Here is a 15,636-nt window from a genome sequence, read left to right on the forward strand (position 1 = left end):
ACATTTCAAAAGTACTTTTATGGTGGTTCTATTCATTTTAACACATTTAACACAAAATGGGTTTCAAACTAAAATGAGTGTGTGTTTATAAACGTAACTTCTAGAATGAGGGTTATAGCGACAAAGATAGTGGGCGTGCTGTCTCTCCACTATTAAAAGAGCTCCAACACATCTTACTACTATAAAATAATAGCAGGCCTGTTGCACCAGTTACTGAAGTTACTCAAGCGCGCATGTGTACGAACATACACGGACACGCACACACATGCGCACACACACTACACGCACACACACAAGCACGCGCACACACACCGCACGTCAGCACAAAGGCAGCGACACATACACGGAAGCGCACACACACGTGCGCACACACACACACACACACACACACACACACACTAGTGATGGATTCAATGATTCTTTTCCTTCATTCAGTTTGCGTCGGTCAGTTCGCCTAGAAGAGTCGTTCAGAATAGTTAGTTAATTTGTTCGTTCAGTCGAGTTTCCGGTAACGGTGAATCGAATCATGGAATGCACGGTTCTCAGCTGAGTCAGTCAGACTCAGCTGCTCCCTCGTTCTCATTCTCAAACGATCGTGGAAGTCGGTCATCAATCAACACAACATTACATCTTTAACCAAACGCAGCGGGATGGGGGGTGTAGTTGATTATTGGATGTTTAACATATCAACAAGATAATAGACTTGATTTAGCCATGATGGCGGGGGTCCCGGTTGGAGAACGAACCATGAAAGAACGAGACAAATTGACGAGACATTCAACAGCATGCATTTACCATTTCACTGATATTCATTGCTTTCCTGCGTAACTGCGTAAATTTGTAAAGTGGGAGGTCCCGGAACGCATAGGGGGGGTGGATCCGGCAACTTAATACGGGGTTAGAGGTAATGGAAGAAAAAAAAATACACTGCCTGCTAGGGTTGTGCTGATGGACGATGTCATCGTCCGTCGTGATGGCTGACTGACATCACGATGGAGGGCCGACATCGTGATGGCACGCCCCCCCCCCCCCCCCCCCCCCACCCCTTCCCTGCCAGACACACACTAATCCTAGTCTCTTATATAGTTAACCTAATACTTTGCAGGGATTGGTCTGTAAATTAAATTTAGAATATAACTGATGCATATGAATGCTATTTTAAACACGGCAGCCTAGAGACGTGACGTGTTAGTCTTCCGCGATCTGATCGCATTTCTTGATCCGGATTACACAGTGCCATGTCGCCAAACTACGACTCTGCGGCTGGAGAGAATGTACAGCAAAGCAGCAGCCTCCCTCCGTGAGATCCTGTCCTTAGCGGAGAAAGTTGCCATCACCACCGATGCTTGGAAAGCGTTGATTACGGAGTCATGCGTGACAGTGACTTTTTTACCGACTGGGTTGTGCAGAGTGCGATCCAGGAGACCCACTCAATACCAGAGAGGCAGACCTGCGGGAAACTTGAAGTTTCGTTTCCAAATATTTATTTAAAAACGAATATATATCTGTTTTAATGTTCAATTCAATTGTTTTATATCAAATTCCGTTGAGGAGAGGAGGCGCGCAGGATCAATATCCTATTTCAAAATAGTTAGTCGGCCAACGCTGACACATTTAGCTGATTTTAAGTGGACATGAAATATTGTAAACGTTCACAATCCTGCTCTGTGATATTTATAATTTCTATTAACTTGTGCGTGGCGGCGGTGCACACGCATGTGGTCATGCATGGTTTTTCCTCTGCTTGCTCCTCAGATGCGGCGAATTTCAAAAGTTTCGGGCAACTGTTTCAAATGACGTTAAATCTTAATAAACAATATGAAATTCTTGGGATTTGTTCTGTAAATTAAAATATGCATATTATTATTTCATTTAGAATATGTTTTTATATATTTTGAGAGGTACCGGATCTGCCCAAATAAGTACCGGAACACAAGGAGGCCAAAATTAGGAGGTGCCGGATCTTTTTCCAGCAGGATCCTGCTCAAATGAACCATTGCTGATATTGAATCATATTATCGTACGCTCGCTCATTAAAGGGGTAGTTCGGAATTTTGGACATAGGGCCTGATTCTCAAGTTAGCCTTGGTGTTCTTTATCACTGGAGACGGTTTTCAACACATTTCATTCAGTCCTTCTAGTTGCAGAGTTTGCTCGTGCTAGGCTAGCGCACGGTACGGGCAATACTAGCCTGCTAATAAAACAGTCTTACCCACTCCATCCGAGGCAAATCAACTAATGCATAACGCCAGACGGTAAAAGTCTGTGTTGATAGAATAATGTTAGAAATAAAACCAACCTTGCATTGCATTGCATTGCAGCTAGGGTTGGATTTAGTGATTCGTTTCCGTGATTCAGTTCGCGTCATTCAGTTCGCCAAGAGGGGTCGTTCGCGAATCGTTCGTTCGTTCGTTTGTTCAGTCGAGTTTCCGGTAGCGTTGAATCGAATCATGGAATGCATGGTTCTCAGACTCAGCACCTCTCTCTTTCTCATTCTCAAACGTCAACATTACAACTTTAACCAAACGCAGCGGGATGGTGGTGTAGTTGATTATTAGTCCCGGGTGTTTTATGCCGCGTTCCCACTGCAGGGTGCGGTACGGTTCGGTTCGCCTCAGTCTGGGAGGGAGGGGGCGGTATAGCCCAGCTCAGTTCCGAGGTCGCGTTTCCACCACCGACAGTACCCTTTATGGTAGGCCGGATGTCGATCGCCGCGGCAGCTACGTAAACAACGTAAACAACGTCTTCCTCCCCAAGAATGCAGAGGAACGTCTCCACCTCCTTGTTCGCCCAAGCAAGCGTTTTACGCGACATGTTCATTGTAAAGAATAATACCTCGAGGCTACTGTTTGTTTGTTTTTAGCCCCACGTCGCCCGGAAGTGACGGTTCGGTCGACCAATCAACGTAGGGGGTGTGTAGCTCGAATTTTCCGGTACGGAGGAGTACTGAAAACGAGGGCAAAACGAGTACGGCTCAGTCCGGGTCACGCCCACTTTTGGCGGTGGAAACACAATCCATAACGCACCTTTGCGAACCGAACTGTACCGCACCCTGCAGTGGAAACGCGGCATTAGGCTCTCATAAACAGACCCCTGTGCAGCCCAAGACTAAATCCAATGCTGTCGCCTTGTTGTCCGTGCGAATCATTACGTGTTGATTCGTTAACATTGGGGCAAAGTGTTGGATCACTTTCAGCACAGTGAGGACCTCCAATGCGTTTATATGCATGATCATGGGGGGGCGGCCAAACGCCGCCCACTACATGAAACATCACATGTTCCTCCCCAGCCTGACAGAGAAGCATCCGTGAACACTGAGATGTGTGACGTTGCTCTGCCCAACGGCACTCCTCTCGTGAGGGTTCGGGGATTGCCCCAGTGGGTCAAATCGGGGTCTCAGCCCCAGCGGCACCACCGCGTGAGCGGCTGACTTCATGCCCAGCAGCCTCATGACAGAGAGGGCTGTCACAACGCTGCCCGGGGAACAGCGGTGGAGGAGAGACCACAGCGTCTCCATCCTCTGCTGTGAGAGCCGTCCTCTCATTAGAGCTGAATCCAGCTCTACCCCCAAATACATCACACTCTGTGAGGGGAGGGGCAGCTTTTCTTCTAATTTATGGCGATGCCTAAATTTGGCAGGTGAATTACCAGCTTTTTTGTCTGAATAGCTGCTTCATCCTTGGAGCGAGCCAGCAAAAGTAGTTCGTCCAAGTATAACAATACTCTTATTCCTGTTGCGTGCAGCGGCTGGAGAGCCGTCTCCACGCACTTGGAAAACGTTTGTGGGTCACGCAACACGCACAAGTCACGCATTCGTGTGCCAAACGTGAGGAATTGTCTCTTTCCATTTAATGCAATTTCCACAATATTTTATTTATGTGATTGGAAGATACGTGTCGTTGACCCTGTAGGCTGCCATGCCATGCATTACATTTAAGCAGCACGCTCAATCCATGAATGAACTTACCTTTTTAAGTTGAACTTTGTCTGCACGTTTAATTAAAAGTTTAGAAGCATTGTACTCTGCTGATACACTGTTAAGTGTCCAGTTTATTTTAGTTATTATCCTCTCTAACGACGCCTCCAAACGACGCGTCACGCGAGTATGTTTTTTTTTAAAGTTGTGTAGAAAAGACATGCATGTGCGGGTGCACTGCGCGCGTTCATGAATGCGCGTTCAAGTTTGCCTCCCTGGTGAGCTTGGTCAGGAACCGCTACTGTTCACAACGAGAGCTGGTAGGTTGTGAAAAATGTGGTGTAAAGGCTGCGACGAATTTCAAAATATAAATATATTCAATGTATCCTTTGAATACGTCAATGCAACAGATAGCCAATGTGAATAATAGATTACTAAGCCCATTTGTTTTTCCCCAAGAAACCGGTTGATTTCTGTCTCTCATTGTCTAAAATTCAATGAGAGCGTCCTAGACTCAGTCCTAAAACAGAATGCGATTGGCTGGCTCTCGTGAGTCGTGACATCTCTCAGTCGGTCCCTCCTCACCACTCACACAGTGAGTGAACAAACTGTCAGCGAGTCAGCGACTAGTGGGTCTAGGAGGAGTCGAGTCTGAGAACCTTTAGGCCTATCTCTAAGCTTCCCTTCCTCTCTAATGGTGCGGACACACCAAAAGCGTATCCCGCGTACCATGTACGCGCGTAACGCAGCTAAAATGTTGCTTGACCATTTTGTGTCAAAAATGGTCCTACATACGCAGCTACGCGCCTGTGGCTGCACTGGATTTAGGAGTCCGAGGAAGGAAACCCAAACGCCGCCGTGTCTGGGTGCATGATAGAGCTTGAATCGGGTTAGATTAAATAATCTCGGATATAAATAACAATAATCGGGTTAAATAACTTCACATGGTGTGTCTGGTGTGTTTCCAGCATTCGTAGTGTTGATCGGCAGAGAAATAGTCCGCCAAGACGTTGAGGTTGCTTAGCAACCAGAGACTCTGTCCATGCAAGTGAACGGAGCGTTCACTCTTCGTCATAACTATCAAACCAAACATCCTTCACATTCACCGAGTGAACATTATGAAAGTAAAATGCACATTTCTCGCTAAAAATGTTTCCATAAACGCATTTAATGGCGTAACTATGTTACTATTTCCACCGAGAATAAAGAAAGATGTCGGCCGTATGCTTCTGTGCAAGGGTCACTACTCTCTGCCAGTGACGTCGGGTCAAGCTCCACGCTGATTGGCTATTGCGGCTAAGTATCACGCGTATGAGCGTAAAAAGTTCAATTTTTTGAACTCCTTGCGTACGCGCGTATATGTACGCGCGTATATGTACGCGCGTATATATACGCGCGTATATATACGCGCCTCATACGCCCCTAACGCGAGTAAAATGTTGCTTGGTACGCATGATACGCGTGTACGCACCTCATACGCGCGTAAACCAATGCTTCCCTATGGAAAAATTGCCGATTTTATACGCGTGGTACGCGGGTAACGCGTTTGGTGTGGCCGTACCTTAAAGTGTTAGAAAAAGTGGTTTTAGAACAACTGCAGGTACACCTGGATCTTAATGACATAACAGAAAAGTTTCAGTCTGGTTTTAAATCACGCCACAGCACAGAAACGGCACTTTTAAAAATCTTTAATGATCTTCTTTTAACTGTTGACTCGGGGAGCTCTGCTGCGCTCGTGCTTTTAGACTTGACTGCTGCCTTCGACACAGTCGACCACCAGATAATTTTATCCCGCCTGGAACTCTGTGTTGGTATTACTGGAAATGTCCTAAAATGGTTCAAGTCATATCTGTCAAAGAGAACCTTCTCTGTTCATCGAGGCCAGTACTCCTCAGCTGCAGCCCCACTAGTCTGTGGGGTCCCCCAAGGCTCTATTTTATCTCCAATTCTTTTTGCGCTATATCTGCTGCCCCTAGGTTCCATTTTTAAAAAACACAACATTTCGTTCCACTGCTTCGCAGATGATCTACAAATATACCTGCCATTCAAACAATCAAACAAAGAATCAACAAATGCATTGTCAAACTGTCTGAAAGATGTGAAAACCTGGTTAGAAATTAACTTCCTATCACTAAACAATAATAAAACCGAAATAATTGTTTTTGGCAAATCCGAACTGCTGGATGGCATCGACAGTGTTCTTGGTACCCTTGCCTCCTACAGCTGCCCTTCTGTCAGAAACCTCGGAGTTATTTTCGACAATGGTTTTAAATTTAACAAGCAAATAAGCTCAGTCGTGAAGACAAGCTTCTTCCAGCTGCGACTCCTAGCGAAAGTAAAGCTGTATCTCCCACCAAAGGACTTTGAAAGAGTCATTCACCTGTTCATAATGTCCCGTCTAGACTACTGCAATTCTCTATACTTTGGTGTGGACCAATGTCTGCTCCGTCGCCTGCAACTGGTCCAAAATGCTGCTGCACGTCTCCTCACTGGAAAAAGGCGATATGACCACATTACCCCTGTCCTGGCCTCTCTCCACTGGCTTCCTGTGGTTTTTAGAATTAAATTCAAAATTCTGTTGTTTACTTTTAAATCTCTACATGGGCTGGCACATGGGCTGGCACCATGCTCCATCTAGAGAAATTCGGTCAGCTCAGCAGATGCTGCTGGATGTACCTAGGTGCAGACAAAAGACAAAAGGCGACAGAGCCTTCGCTGTGGCCGCTCCTAATCTCTGGAACAGTCTCCCCCTGAGTCTGAGATCTGCCCAGTCTATCGACTAGTTCAAAACGCAACTAAAGACTCACTTTTTTACATTGGCTTTTAATACAGATTAAGATTTTATTTTATCTTATTCATTGTTGTTGCTAATATGCAATATTAAGCCTTCTTGTTCTTTGTTTTGTTTTTTATATTGTATTTGTGTACAGCACTTTGGTCAACTACTGTTGTTTTAAAATGTGCTATATAAATAAACTTGACTTGACTTGACTTGACTTATAGGCTACTCCGGTGCGCTTTATAGTGCGGAAAATACGGTAATGTTTTAAGACTTAGTTTACACGATTATTTTGTGAAGTGCAGCTCGGTAATCCGTAACTCTGTCATCAGCTAGTCAGCTTGCAAGGAAGTCCCACAAGAGTTTTTTTTCTCCCTTCACCCTCTACTGGTGCATTTCAAACATGGCAGAGAGCGGCAGTGAGATTGTTAATGCACCATCAAACTTGAAATCCAAAGTGTGGAAGCATTTTGGCTTCGCAAAGAATAATGGTAAAATTGACAAGGGGTGTCACATTATTGCATGTTTATTTCACGGATATAGAATTTTGGTTCAAAGTTACTGAATCGAATCGTGGTTTACAGAATCGAATCGAATCGTTCCAAAAAAAAAAATTGTCCTTGAATCGAATCGCCAACTACTGAATCGTTAATCGAATCGAATCGTCTGAAGCCAAAGGTTCACACCCCTAATGTCAATACATGCATTCAGAATTCAGGATTATCACTGCCTATAACAGAGCACATAGCATGAACAGTGGTGTGTACACACAGGATCAAACTTGATCCTGTTTACACACAGGATCAAAACACTACTTGCCCCGTGCACATTATGGGCCCTATCTTGCATCCGGCGCAAGTGACTTAGTCACTGGCGCATGTGTCGTTGCTAGTTTACAACTGGCGCAGAGCGTTCTTTTCCCACCACCGCCACTCGCCGGTAAATTAGGGAATGATCTTGCGCCCCAAGGGGCGGTTCGGCAAAAGGAGGAGGCGTGTTCTGGCGCAAACGAGATTTTGCAGTTTCTGAATACAACTGCACCACAGACCAGGAAATACCTGGTTTAAAGTCAGTGGCGCGTTGTTCAGATGCTATTTTAGGGGCGCATGCATACATGCGCATGCAATGCATACGGATTGCTTGTGCACCTCGCGCATACACTTTGCTTCTCTCATCTACACGGACAGCAGTTCCCATTTTTGCAAACCATACATAATTACAAGGAAAATAAAATATTACCACACAAGGAAAATCTTTGTGGTGTCCATAAAGATAAAATAAATAGGCATAAATCTAGCGTACACATTTACCCAAATTATTCACGCGAATTGTAGCAGGCGTAATGACGGATCAAATTAACCTGGTTGACCAATAGTGGCAAGAGACATATGTATATAAGGACACCTGTCAAAGTGGGTTGTCGGTCAAGAATCAGGAACCATAATTCTGAAGACTGCGAAATAAATTCTGAAGACTGCGAAATCACCTTCTATAAGTCCATTTACTCTGCAACTTACCAGTTAAGTTGAGTTTGCTCATAATTTTTCTATTGCACAGTGGAATGGAATACGTCTTGGGACCGAGGATCAGACGCCGGGGGGAGAGGGTCTACCGGCCCAGACACACCTATCTCTCCCTGAGTGAGGAGGAAATGCTGGCGTAAGCTACGCCTGACCCGTCAGGCTGTCAAAGATATCTGCCATCTCCTGGCAGATGAGCTGGGGACTGATGCACGCTGTCCCTATGCCCTCCCCGTTGCAGTGAAAGTTACAGCGGCACTGCATTTCTATGCATCTGGGTCGTTCCAGCATCCCCTTAGTTCTATTGGACGCATTTCACAATCGGCAATAAGTTCGGCTATACATGCAGTTACGTCAGGTCTAGTCCGACATGCTGGGGAATACATCAAATTCCCCGTTACACCTGACAGCCAGGAAAGAACAAAGCAGGAGTTTTGGACCAAGTATGGGTTCCCTGGCGTCCTTGGTGCTATAGACTGCACCCATGTGCAGCTACGTGCCCCATCAGTAAACACACTCATATACATAAACCGGTAGGGAACTCATTCGATTAATATCCAAGTCATTTCCGATGCTAATTGTAGAATAAATCATGTCTTTGCTAATTACCCTGGCTCAAGCCATGACTCTTTCATATTGGCAAACTCGACCATTCCTGCCATATTCGAGGGGAATCCTCCCTTGGATGGGTGGCTGTTAGGGGACAACGGCTATCCGTTGAAGACATGGCTCATGACCCCATTTCTTATGCCAGCAACAGTGCGCGAAATTGTATTCAACAGGAAACACACACAAACACGCAGTGTAATTGAACGTACATTCGGAATACTGAAAATGCGCTTCAGGTGTTTGGATAGGTCAGGTGGTACTTTACAGTATGGTCCTCAAAAAGTCGCAGCATTCTTTGTGGCATGTTGTGTTTTACACAACATTGCCATGAATCATGGATGTGTCGATGACATTAATGAGGATAGATTAGAGAGGACTTAAGGAGACGTGATGCTGAACTGCATGTGCCGATGCCATTACGTCCAAATGCCCCAGCAGCAGCACGGGAGAGGAGAGCTCATCTGTCAGAGGAGCTGCATCGTGTATAGTGAGGTACACAAACTAATGACATCTCCGCTCTATTGTTTAGCTACATTATACAATTATTACCATGCATTCATAATCTTGTGATTCAGAGAAAGTGAGCCCAAAACATCGGAATGTCCTTGAGACATTTTTTATTCGACTTGTCGAAATGTTCGTAGGCATAAATGAAAAAAAAAAATACAAAACGAAAAATGATAAGTTGCTAAGATTTGAAGGAAATTTAGCCGAAAAATAAATTATTTTCTCCCTCCTCTGGACATCATCTGTTGTGAACCTTTCTTGGCGTGCGCCTGGCAAATCCGCCATCATAATTAGGGTTGGGTATCGTTTGGGTTTTATCCGATACCGGTGCCTACTCTGTACTTTTCAAACAGTTCCGGTGCTAAAACGGTTCTCCAACCGGTACTTAAAAAAACGAAACTGCAAACACTTGCATACATGCACGACTTGTTATGAGTTTCACATTAAGCAGAAAGTCAGAGGACACTGAGTTGAATGGCAACGGTGTTTGCTAGCCTACTTGATATGCAAGATTTACGGTTGGCATTCAATTACTTATATTAATTATTTATAATAATTTATATAAGTAATTTAATTTATAATAAAAAATATTATATTACTGATGAATATCTTTTAAAAAAAGAATTACAAATAATATTAATTACTCGCTGAAAGCAGGCAAGCACGCATCATGGCGCAACATTACTGCCAAAGTCATATTAAGCGCTGTATTAATTCCCAAGTTTTGAAAAGAAAAAGTATTTGAAGCCAATAACGACTCTGTTTTTGATTTGTTTATTTGGTTTTGAACAGAAAGTTTTGGATGCATGCATCGGCTTTGAGTTTGTTTGTTTGTTACTTTAAAATTACATTCGCTCGCAACACACACACACACACACACACACACACACACACACACGTTCATTCACGTTCACCCACTACAACCAGCCGATCTTCAATCAAAACAACATCAAGTAAGCGATGCCGCAGCGCGTTGACAAGTCCGTCCTGAGTCTCGAGGCGCCCATAGGCTTTATGGTTTATATGTTTGAAAGCCGTGACACACTCTTTTACCAGTTGGCCTGAAATACCATGCCTCGCAGTCATGGACCTATAAAGAAAGTCGTAGTCGCACCATGCGTGTTTAGCGCAACATTGAAAAGGGTCCCGTCTGAAACAGTGTCGCGCAGCGCTGCGTTCCGAACGTTGTGCAATCAAATACACCGGTATGGCGGTATATAAAAAAATCATATCCTAACGAAAATACACACCGTTATTCAGTGTGAACCGGTATAGCGCCCAGCACTAACGCAAGTGGACGCCGCAACTCCATGGGGGCGGGGCAGGGGGCGTTAAAAAACGCCAGGCACCGTTATGAGGAACCGAAATGTGCGTTCTTATTCGATTTCGTTACAACCGTTTACGTCGGAACCGGTTCCCTACTGGAACCGAGTTTCGGTGCTCAACCCTAATCATAATAGCAATCCGCCATGGAACAAGCGCCGATCGCTCTTAAAGGGGATGCGAGAAAACGATCTGATTGGTTCATTGCCCGTTACGCCCAAACCACACCTCCGGGTACTTAGGCTGCTTCAGACCAACCCTTTTGACACTTGCGCCGTGGCGCAAGCTTAATTTATCCGCCTGTAAAATAGCGATAGCGCCGTAGAACCGCCCACAAAGCTACTTGCGCTTTGCGCTTCCCACTTGCGTTTCAGGGCCCCGTTTCCCGATATCGATGGATCTTCGCTCGTAAGATGGTTCGAAAGATGGATCTTTCGAACCATCGATAATTTCATTGGAGCGTTTCCCGAAACTCCTCTTAACGTGAACGCGCATTCGCTGCACTCACGACGATCGTAGGATTGTACCTGTCCACTGACATGGTGCTGAAACGGGCTATGACGCAGGGGGAGACGCAGGAATGTCGGAGGAAAATGGGGTTAAAAAGGGTTAAAATATCTCCCCATCAAGGCCAACCGCAGAGTACCCTACGAAAAGAATAGATTGCAATAATATGAATGCTAAAGATATTAAAACACAATTGATTAAGCCTAGGCCGACATTTATATCAGTCCTAATCCTGAGCGCACGATCGGAAGGTGGAAGTTGCGCTTTAGATGCCTTCACAAGTCCAGCGGAGGGCTCCAGTTTTCGCTGGCCAAGTCATGCGCTGTGATATGTGTGACAGCTATGTTGCACAAAATTGCAGGCTGGGGTAGCTTTGGTTGAACCGGAGGACATTGAGGACGATGACGACGAGGAAGATCGGTGTGAGGACGGCCTCCCTCATAACTACGCGGCTGGTTTTCATGCACGTCGAAGAGTGATTGAGACTTTTTTTTAACCCCCTCCACCCTCCCACATGTCACTAAACATTCCCGTCAACGTGACCAATCCCCACCATATCCCAGCCTTTTGCCTGCTCCTTTGCATTTTTTTTTATATTTTTATAATTAATATTTTTATTATTTTTTTTATAATTTTTTTATTTCTTTTTACATTATTTTCTGCTACGTTTTATGAGTAGCCTATGTCAGTCTGCACAAATCCCCCCCACTTTCTCTCACACATTTTAAGTGCCCTGCCTGCTCAAACATTTCCTGGACTGTCTCCCTCAAACTAAGAACATAATGGCCCACATTAGGCTCAGACGCACGTGATACACCATTACCAATGTGTTATAATAAAACGCATCCAATACTAGGAATGTCCGCTGGTTACGCCACTGAGGCTATAGTAGGCTAACGAGGCTTTCGGGAAACGGTGTGAAAACTGTACGATGCTCGTACGACCCACTCTGCGATCCACTTAGGCTAAAGATGCTTTCGGGAAACGGGGCCCAGACCGTTAAAATAGGGCCCTATGTGTGATTGTGAGAGAGAAAGAGAGAACTTAAACCTACCCTGTCATTGTGCTAGATGGCAGGAACTGTATCGGTATATATTTTTTTGTCAGTGTGTCAATGAAAGAACATTTTTATATTCCAATAAACAAATGTAAATGTTTTTCTCTAGTCCGGTATTGTAGCATGTCAATACATGTATTCAGAATTCAGGATTATCACTGCCTATAACATAGCACATAGCATGAACAGTGGCGTGTACACACAGGATCAAAACTTGATCCTGTTTACACACAGGATCAAAACACAGTTCCTAGGCACTTACCTGGTTTGGTAATCTACCTATGGTAGCCGCTAAACACTCGTTTGGGGTCAGCTGCCCAATGTCATAGGAGGTGAGTTGAACAAAAATCATTGCTGATTTACATCTTGACATATACAATGTCATAATTCAACTGGGGTCTTTACAAACTGGCAAAATCCTTTTAAATCTCCTAAAAAACACCCCTGTTATTAGCAATAACAGTATATATTTCTAAACTTTGTTTCAGTAGTCTAAAGTTATGGAATTATTGGGAAACGTAGTTGAAACACATTGATCCTGTATCTGATCTGCGATAGCGAGATAACTGTTATGCCCCAGCTGTCTGATTTTGTGGCAAAATTAAAAAAATAAACTATAAAAAATATATTCAAAGGCTTGGCCTGTGAAATTGAATGGTCCTTACCTAGATTTTTGCATTCATTTTCTACAGTTGGACCAGCTGCGTGCAGAATTGCCTTGGACACTCCTGGGTTATGAGAAAGACAAAAGACATTAATAGATACTAATCTCCATCCATTTTTATGTCCGTATAACTATAAGTTGTACCTGAGTAAGAGTTAACCATTGAAATAAGTAGGGATGGGTCAGAATATTTGATTATTCGATTATTCGTTCCCGAGGGTCAAAGTCGATTTTTAACATTTGGACCGAACATTTTTTCCCATTCAAATAAACAAGTATTAACGAACGGAACAAATGTTGGACAGGTGTCCAAGGGCATTATCCCGCTTATACCATGGTCAATTGCCATAGAAAATAAATTAAGACCATTCATTTATAGGGGGATCATTTGTTTATCAACACGGCGGATGCGCACGCAGAATAATCACAAAAAGAAAATTTGTTGCCATAGTTTGCCAGTTATCTCTGTGTGGTTCATTTGCAGTTGCAGTGTTAATTAGCGATGTTGTCATCTTACTGTTACATTAAACTGTAATTCGAAAACGTGGTTATATGCTAAGGACCCTAGAGTATCTATGGTATAAAGGCTGGGATGAATTTCAAATTATAAATATGTACACTTTATGTTGAAAGTATAGACCGTCGCGATTCCCACTGAAACGAATGGCGCGGTGATTATTCTTCAAACGAGAGCTGGTAAATTGTGAAAATTTAATTAAACTGTAATCAGACAACGCGGATTACAGTTTAATGCATTTTCTACAATTTACCAGCTCTCGTTTTGATGGCTAAACAGACAATTTGATTGGAACTACTAAGCAGGTAGTTGTTTTTTCCGTTTAAGATACTGTAATTTCTTGCCGACGATCCATGGCTGCCTTTGTGAATGTCGGCACACATCGAATAATCGATTATTCATTCATAACACCCACCAATTATTCGACAATGAAAAATTTGAGTTATTCACATCCCTAGTAATAAGATATATTATTTTACCCAAGCATGTCTCCTGAACTAGTATTACCTGACTTGAGGCTGAATGATTCGTTGGAAGAATTGACGATGACATCAGTGGTCTCCTTAGTGATGTCCCCCAACACAACCTGTACTCTCACATGTCCGATTGTAATCTCATGCTGCCCCGAAGCTGAGGTGACTTTGGAGAAGAGACCTTGTGACACAAAACAATCACCATGAACAAGATAAACAATCTTGCAGGATAAAATGCACATGCAGAAAATACACCTTGATCTCACAATAAGACATAGTGGGCCCTATCTTGCATCCGGCGCAATTTACTTTCTTACTGGCGCATGTGTCGTTGCTAGTTTGCAACTACCGACGCCACGCGTCTGCAAATTAGGGAATGATCTTGCACCCCAAGGGGCGGTTCGGCGAAAGGAGGAGGCATGTTCTGGCGCAAACGTTCGTTGCTAGTTTGCAACTACCGACGGGTAAATTAGGGAATGATCTTGCGCCCCAAGGGGCGGTTAGGCGAAAAGGAGGAGGCATGTTCTGGCGCAAACGTTCCCGGCGCATGCATAATGTTGCTTGTGCACCTCGCGCATACACTTTGCTTCTCTCATCTACTTAGCCACACATTCTTGGTAAATTATTTGGGAACGAACAGCTGATACCGCGGTAATAAGTTGTACTTTTGAATCAATGTTTCTGCAAACACCGTACAGCAAACACATATTTTCTTGACACAGACATCGTGTACATGCCCATAACTTTTAGGATTGATGAGGATTGATGATTTGATCGTGAAAAAACATTGTTTTACCGCGAGTGACAGTTAAAAAGAATGAATGAATGCGGGCGCGCGTGTGTGCGTCCATCTGTTTAAACACACGCAAACTAAACACGTAACGCATAATACAGTCCATGGCAACGTATATTAACGGGGGGACACATGCATATTAGGAACAAAAGTCGATAATGCATACAATACTGATAAGGAACGATGTTTATATTGCATTGTGTATATCATTAAATAGATCCACAGTTACCGCATATCATATCATCATGTGTGTTAACTTTTCTTTGCCGAAATTTATTTTAGGTCTCAGTATTTCTGAAGTTATGGAAGAAAACCTTATTCCATGTGTGAATTAGGCCATATTATTTGACCATAAACTGAGCCATTTGAAGTTTGAAATTCATGTGCATCTGTCTCATCGGAGACTGCAGAGGCGCTGCCAGATATCAGTTTGTCAGATACAAATACGCACATGGCTCTTAAAGGGGATGGGAGCTGGCATTCCCATTGGTTCATTGCACGATACGCCCAAACCACACCTACGGGTAATTCGGCTACTTCAGACCAACCCTTTTTAGATTTGCGCCGGGCGCAAGAGTCATTTTTGCGCCAATAAAATAGTAACATCGCCATAGAACCGCCCCCAAAGCAACTTGCGCTTGGCGCTTCTTACTTGCGTTTCAGACTATTAAAATAGGGCCCAGTGAGTCTTAAGATGAGCAGATGAGCTGTTAAAAGTAATTAACTAAACGAGAGACGTGAATTGAATCTTGGTATTATTTTAACAATACAAAATGACATTACTTGACTTGGACTGGGTAGGGGCTGGAACCTTTGTGGTTTTTGGGAGCTGTTTGTTTAATGCATCAGTGAAAACCTGCATGTTAACAAAAAAGGATCGGCCATCAATGACTCATCATGACAATCCAAAAGCAAATCAACTCAAGAATATTTTGCATAGCATAGGCTTACAACTATTTTTTAAATCCGGA

General features: G+C 43.8%; 1 protein-coding gene across 2 annotated transcripts in view; it reads right to left on the reverse strand.

Moving 5' to 3' along the window:
* The window catches only part of LOC130373021 (protein mono-ADP-ribosyltransferase PARP14-like), a 30,574-nt gene that overhangs the window by 3,852 nt on the left and 11,086 nt on the right, over positions 1 to 15,636 (reverse strand). For both annotated transcript variants that reach the window (XM_056579227.1, XM_056579226.1), the window contains exons 8-10: positions 15,449 to 15,521; positions 13,907 to 14,053; positions 12,884 to 12,946 (exon numbers count right to left, since the gene is read on the reverse strand). In XM_056579227.1, the coding sequence (XP_056435202.1) occupies positions 12,884 to 12,946; positions 13,907 to 14,053; positions 15,449 to 15,521 (283 nt within the window). The remainder of the gene's footprint in view (positions 1 to 12,883; positions 12,947 to 13,906; positions 14,054 to 15,448; positions 15,522 to 15,636) is intronic.

This window comes from Gadus chalcogrammus, chromosome 20 (assembly GCF_026213295.1).
Source record: "Gadus chalcogrammus isolate NIFS_2021 chromosome 20, NIFS_Gcha_1.0, whole genome shotgun sequence".
NCBI classification, from domain to species: Eukaryota; Metazoa; Chordata; class Actinopteri; order Gadiformes; family Gadidae; genus Gadus; species Gadus chalcogrammus.